We start from the raw sequence: 6,274 nt of genomic DNA on the forward strand, positions 1-6,274 counted from the left end.
TCATGACCTGCGCGCGCGTCACGGAACTTCTGCGCTACTGTCTGCCATTCTCTCCGTACACGTGGCAGACATGTATTTGATCCCATCTGTCCATTTGGCGGACCACCAATAGTTTCGGTGATTGGACAACTTTAGGATCTTTGACCATCCAGCCGTTAGTTTTTCCTTGTAGAACCTTCACCGTTCAAAATCTATTTTCCAGGCCAATCGTCGGATAGCTAATAGCTACCACATCCCAATGCCCTCATCTTTGACCAGTCCAGGTGGTGGACCACCAAACTAATGGTCGCGATCATCAATTAGACAAGCTGTAATGTTTACAATCGCCATGTTTTCGACTGCAAACAAGAGGAATTACATGATCGCTAGAACAATCCTAACCATTCACTGCAAAATAAAAGATCATAAATACAGCAATGGTTTACTTTCAACTGAAGAAAGGATCAAGATTGGTCATTACAATTTTCCAATCCCAAAGATTTTTGGGGCATGATTCACCCATGATGGAGCCAAACAGACCAATGGACTGGATCATTTACGCTACACACCTGTGCATCAAGGACCATACAAGACCTCAGGTAATAAGACTCTAGGAAACCAAACAACAACAACAACAACAAATAGAAGAAGAAGAAGAAGAAGAAGGAAGGATGAGGATTGAAGGTCATGTAAAGTGAGTACAACAAAAGAGTAATGTGGGTGTTTAGCACTCACATAAGCTATCTTTTAAACGACTACTGCTTCAAAAACACACATACACATATGATTTATGTACATGGACACACAACGGTTTTATAGAACAAGCGACTCTCATGAATCAAACAGACCATATTGCAAATTAAACATTCTTGGATCTTCAACCCACATGGATCTAAGCAGCTTGAGCAGCAGCCTGGCCTTGGTCTTTGCCCTGCAACTGCACTGGCTCTGAAGAAGTAAAAGTATCTGTGTTAGAACACCTGCACCGAGTGCTTGCTGTCGTGCTCTCAACGAATCATAACAAACAATCAGTAGACAGCTAACTGCACTTTCGCTACCTTCATTGTATGATACTCTGAAAACCATCTTCACCAAGAAATGAACACCATCTGGGTTACTAATTACAGCCCTTTTCCCACTCTCTAATCCTAAGAGAAGTTCCAGTGTAGCCAGAGCTATTGAAGCATACCTTCTGTCTGATTTCGAAAGGTATTTTATCAGACCGTCCACACCACCTTCTCTAATTACACTCCCACGATTCATTTCTAATGAACAAAGGCCTGATATAGCTCTAATCGCTGCATCGGATGCACATATATCGGATTGCTGGTGAAGGAGAGAAACCAGCCCTTGCAAAACAGCCGGCGTCTGTCCGAACACCAAGCAAAGCTCTTTCGTTTCTGAAGATGATGAGATTGCTTCTAACATACAGCACAAGCTTGTCTTGATCTTCATACCGCCTTGATTCAATAAAAGAAGAAAAGATGCTAAAGAAGAACTTTCCTTGAGCATGTTTAAATGACCCATTTCAGTGCAAGGCAATAAGTTCAAAAGACAGTTGAGAGCTTCTTCTGCAAGCTCTAAATCCTGCAAGGAGAGTTTGATTTCTGCACGAATATCGCCGAATAAAAGTTCTAGAATTGAAGAGAAAAAACCCAACTGGATTAAGCAGATTCGTCTCGAATCGGACTCTTTGGATAGAGTTCTGATCTTTCTGAGTGTTTCGAGCCTTGTAGTGAAGGTGGTCTCTAGTGATTGAATGTAGCTTTTGAGAGTAGCTAAGGAGGGATTGGGATCGGTTGTTTTGATCCGTTCAGCATCGGAATGTGTATTGGAGAGAAGCCACCGATCAATGAGTTGCCGGAGAGTGCGGTTGGGGACCATGGATAAGTCATGGAGTCGCTGCATTGTAACAGGACATGTAAGATTTCCATCTGCAAGCCATTTCTCAATGCTGGATCTATCGTAGGTTTGGCCTGTACTGAGAGTCACTGGATCGGTGAATAAATCTAGACTGATTGGGCATCTGAATAGATGAGGAATGCTCATCTGATTCTCTTCCAACATTGACATTCTTCAAGATCCAAAGAGAGGAGAACAAGAAAATGGTGGGTCTTGATCAAATTCAAAAATCTAAGATGTGGGTATACGTTCAACCATAAGAAAAGGAAAACCAAAAAACAGAGCACTGATATACAAAAACTCAAAATGCAAGATGTGGGTATTCAATCAACCATATAAATAATAATAATAATAATAATAATAATAATAATAATAATAAAATTACAAAAACACAAACACTCGTGAATAAAACTTAAAAAATTCAAGATATGGGTGTTGAGTCTATACAACTGCTGACACTGAAAATCCCAAGAAAATGAAAATTCTGATTTGGGTTTTCAATGTAGAGCTGTAAAACTGACACTGAAACGAACAAGACAGAAAAATTGGCGCTGTTTTGGACTGGCAAGAAGGAAACTATTTTAAGAACTTCCAAATAACTAGAAAGGTCTGGAGTCAGAATTTCAAAGCAATGTGGACTGATAAACAGATGAGAGAGTGAATAAAAAGGAAGAAGTAACAGTAATCAGGAATGAAAATTAAAGTGCATTTTAGTTGGAGGGATCAGATCAAAGACACCAACATACAAACACTAGAAATTGTAATGATTATCCTTTTTCTTTTTATATGAGATTACAACAAGCAATGCAATAATACAATACGGTTCTTTCTCTCTCTCAGTCAAACTGTCCCACCTAGACCATTTAAAAGAAGGGGGCGGTTTGGGTGGATCTCGGTTACACCGAGGACGGTGGATCCGTAAATATGGGGCCGACTGTGATGTATTTTCCTTAAATCCACACCGTCCATAAATTTTTAAAGCTCATTTTATGGGATTATAACAAAAATTAATCAGACCCAAATCTTCGGTGGACCATTCCACAGGAAAAAGCCTTGATTGAATCTTCACCATTAAAAACTTCATGGGGGTCACCAGAATGTTTATTTTCCATCCAACCTGTTGATAAGATCACAAAGACCTGGATGAAGAAACTACACAAATATTATCTTGATCCAAAACTTTTGTGGCCCACGAAAAGTTATTACTTATTAATTACCACTGTTTCTTGTATCATGGTCCACCAAAGTTTTGGATCTGTTTCGTTTTTGTGATCATACCCTAAAATGATTTTTAAAAACGTAAGGACGGTGTCGATATAAGGAACATATATCAAGGTAGGCCCCACGGTCAGGGATCCCACCCACCTCAATGGAAGCCGCGCCTTTAAGAGTGCTCCGTATCGGTACCGGATGAGGTGTTACCCGGGTAACACAGACCATTCGGGGTCCACTTTAATAATTTTTGTATAAATCCTCGCCGTTCATCTGTTTTTCCAGATAATTTTAGGAGTTGATCCCAAAATTTAAGCAGATCCAAATCTCAGGTGGATCATATCACTGGGAACAGTGGTAAATGACCGTTAAAAACTTTTTATGGGATCAACATGTGGATGGCAAATAAACATTACAAAGGGGCCAAGGAAGTTTTTAAAGGTAGGACATTCAATCACCAGTACTGTTTTCTGTGGTGTGGTCCATCTGAGATTTGGATTTACTTAATTTTTAAGAGCATGTTGTAAAATGGGCAGTACATCATCAAGGTGGGCCCCACGGTAACACCTAATCCGGTCATCTATGTATCCACACCTAAAAGAAGATGAAATAAAATGAAAGGTAGAGAAAGTAATGGTAGTCACAAGAGTTATAAGAGTAGCAATTAATGTGGAATAGAGAAGGAAGCAAATAAACAGTGGATGGTACTTAACCAAAATGCATTATTGTGGGCCATTCATCCATGCAACTAGTGTATATAAGTTATCATTCATGGGGTACGTGGAATGGTGGTCCTGAAGCCATGTCCGTCCCGACAGACGGTGGGGCCCACCACCTGATGGGTGCATTAGAGCAGACTAGCAGGTGACAGGCCTCAGTGTATGGTCACCATCCAATCACGATCTAGTAGTGACCGTCCATCTTCGAGACCGTGATGGAACGTTTGTGGTATTTACAGTCTTGTGGACGTCCATCGACAAACCCGTTATGTAGCGTTGTGCTACAAACTAGGCCATTTGCCTTTCATACATGCACCGTGATCGAGTGCGATGTTGTCTATGTCCTGGAAGGAAACGAATTGCGTCGACCTCGGTGGTGTGTTGACGTCACCAAGTTCTGTGGGGCCCACCATGATGTATGTGTTATATCTGAACTGTCCGTCCATTTGGCGAGATCATTTTAGGCCTTGAACCCAAAAACGTGTCAGATACAAATCTCAAGTGGACCACACCATAAAAAGCAGTGAGGACAATGATTCCTACCGTTGAAACCTTCCTAGGGCCCACCATGATGTTTATTTGTCATCCAACCTGTTCAGGAGATCACACAGACACGGATGAAAGAAAAAATAAATAAATAAAGAAATAAATATATATATATATATATATATATATATATATAGGGAAAATGTACTATGCGACTCGACCTCACGAGTCCGTCCCATGAGGTCGAGCTGTGTGGGCTCCACCGTGATGTTTTTCGAACATCTACCCCATCACTCATATGCACCATTCCATCTTGGGCCTAGGTCTCAAACATCAAGTCAATCCATGACAGATTGATCCTTAGCTTCTCAATCTCCTCTACTTTATGTGATGTGGTCCACTTGAGCTTTGGATCTGTTGCTCTTTGTGCTCAAGCCCTATAACAATATCTCAAAATGGATGGACGGTTTGAACATAACATATACATCATTGGCCCGCTCGCAATCCAAGATTTGCTCGAATACATCCCAACCAATTATAATAAAATACGCCGGAAATCTAGCCGTTGAATTTGGGCCTTTTTAAATGACATGAACCGTTTAGTTGACAGATCTCCTCTGGGATGAGAGATGCCAAAAATAAAAGAACTCAGATTGGTTATTTCAGCAGTGATGGTTCATGTTCCCATCAAAAGAGCCAATTTATCAAAGGGTTGAGATAATTCAATTGAGAGCTTTTATTTATTACATTTCCACCGTAGAAAGCCAGATTTGTTATATAAACGGTTTGGATCCTTTGAAGATGACCACTATTCAACGGCTAAAGTCCCGATGTAACTTATTGCAGTACACCGTTATGTATTCTAGCAAACTTCTCTACCCCTGTACGGGTCAACACAGGTCAATGTCATTAATGTAAGGAGGAATGTTCACCCACAGGTAGGGGTGTACATCGAGTCGAACGAGTAGAGCTGGCCTCAGCTCAGCTGGGCCACAGGCTGACCTCAGCTCGAACTCGGCTCGGCTCAGTCCCTGAGCCTGACTTGCAAGGTCAACTTGGCCTGGTCATCAACTCAGGCCGGATTTGAGCCAAGATCAAGCCGAGTTTGCCATTGAGGCATATTCACAAACACCTAAAATTGCAACTTTAAAATCTCACTATTTTACAAATAGAAGCAATAACTTTACAGATATTTTATTAAACACCTTCTAAGCAACATAAAAATCAAGAAACACAAAGAAAAAGGGTATTTGTTTCATTCACATATCTTTTTTTTAATGTAATTTGGGCTGAGGTACAAGCCTTCTTGATGTGCACGAGTAAGAAGGGAGCCACTTAGGAGGTGTCCATCTTGAGATGACAGGTTAGAATGTGACGGAGTGCATTGGGGGGTCCCGAACTGTGACCTTTGATGACCTGAGCTCACGGTACCCCACACGCTACGACCCAAGGCTCAATGTCTCCTAGTCCCTTGGACTTGCCTTCATCATTGCCGAGCGGCTAATAAAGAGAATGATCACATCGCAGTGGGCCAACCTGCAGTTGGTCCCCATAGCTACATTGGAGCTCTGAGGAGAGAGAATGTTGCCACCTCTGTTACTCTATTATTAGTGTTTTTTATTTCCTTGTTTGAGGGCTTATAAATATTTATTAGAACCTTATCTTTCATATACATACTTTCCTTGCCACTAGCCATGTTTCGTTGAGTCATTTTATCGAACAGTTGGTGAGCAACATCAATGGCAAAGTAACCGAGTCTCCGAACTGGTTCGATTCGTGCTGGATTCGATCCAAGTCGAGTTGAACTGGGGGCTCGAACTCATTTTCGAGCTTAAAAAATCAGCTAGACTCAGCCCGAACTCAACTTCGAAGCGAGCTTTTTCAAGTCAAGTTGAGCGAGCTAACTGAGCTGTCTCGGTTCGTGTACACCCCTACCCACAGGCCACAACCATGGGTGAAGACAGGCCCACTCATCT

The 6,274-nt window shown here is 41.5% G+C and overlaps 1 protein-coding gene across 1 annotated transcript; it reads right to left on the reverse strand.

Moving 5' to 3' along the window:
- Positions 1-657: 657 nt before the first annotated feature.
- Positions 658-2,242, reverse strand: LOC131242629 (U-box domain-containing protein 26-like). Its single transcript, XM_058241387.1, has one exon. The coding sequence runs from the start codon at positions 2,050-2,052 to the stop codon at positions 811-813; it is 1,242 nt and encodes a 413-aa protein (XP_058097370.1). The 5' UTR covers positions 2,053-2,242; the 3' UTR covers positions 658-810.
- Positions 2,243-6,274: the final 4,032 nt, after the last annotated feature.

The sequence above is a fragment of the Magnolia sinica genome, chromosome 4 (genome assembly GCF_029962835.1).
Source record: "Magnolia sinica isolate HGM2019 chromosome 4, MsV1, whole genome shotgun sequence".
NCBI classification, from domain to species: Eukaryota; Viridiplantae; Streptophyta; class Magnoliopsida; order Magnoliales; family Magnoliaceae; genus Magnolia; species Magnolia sinica.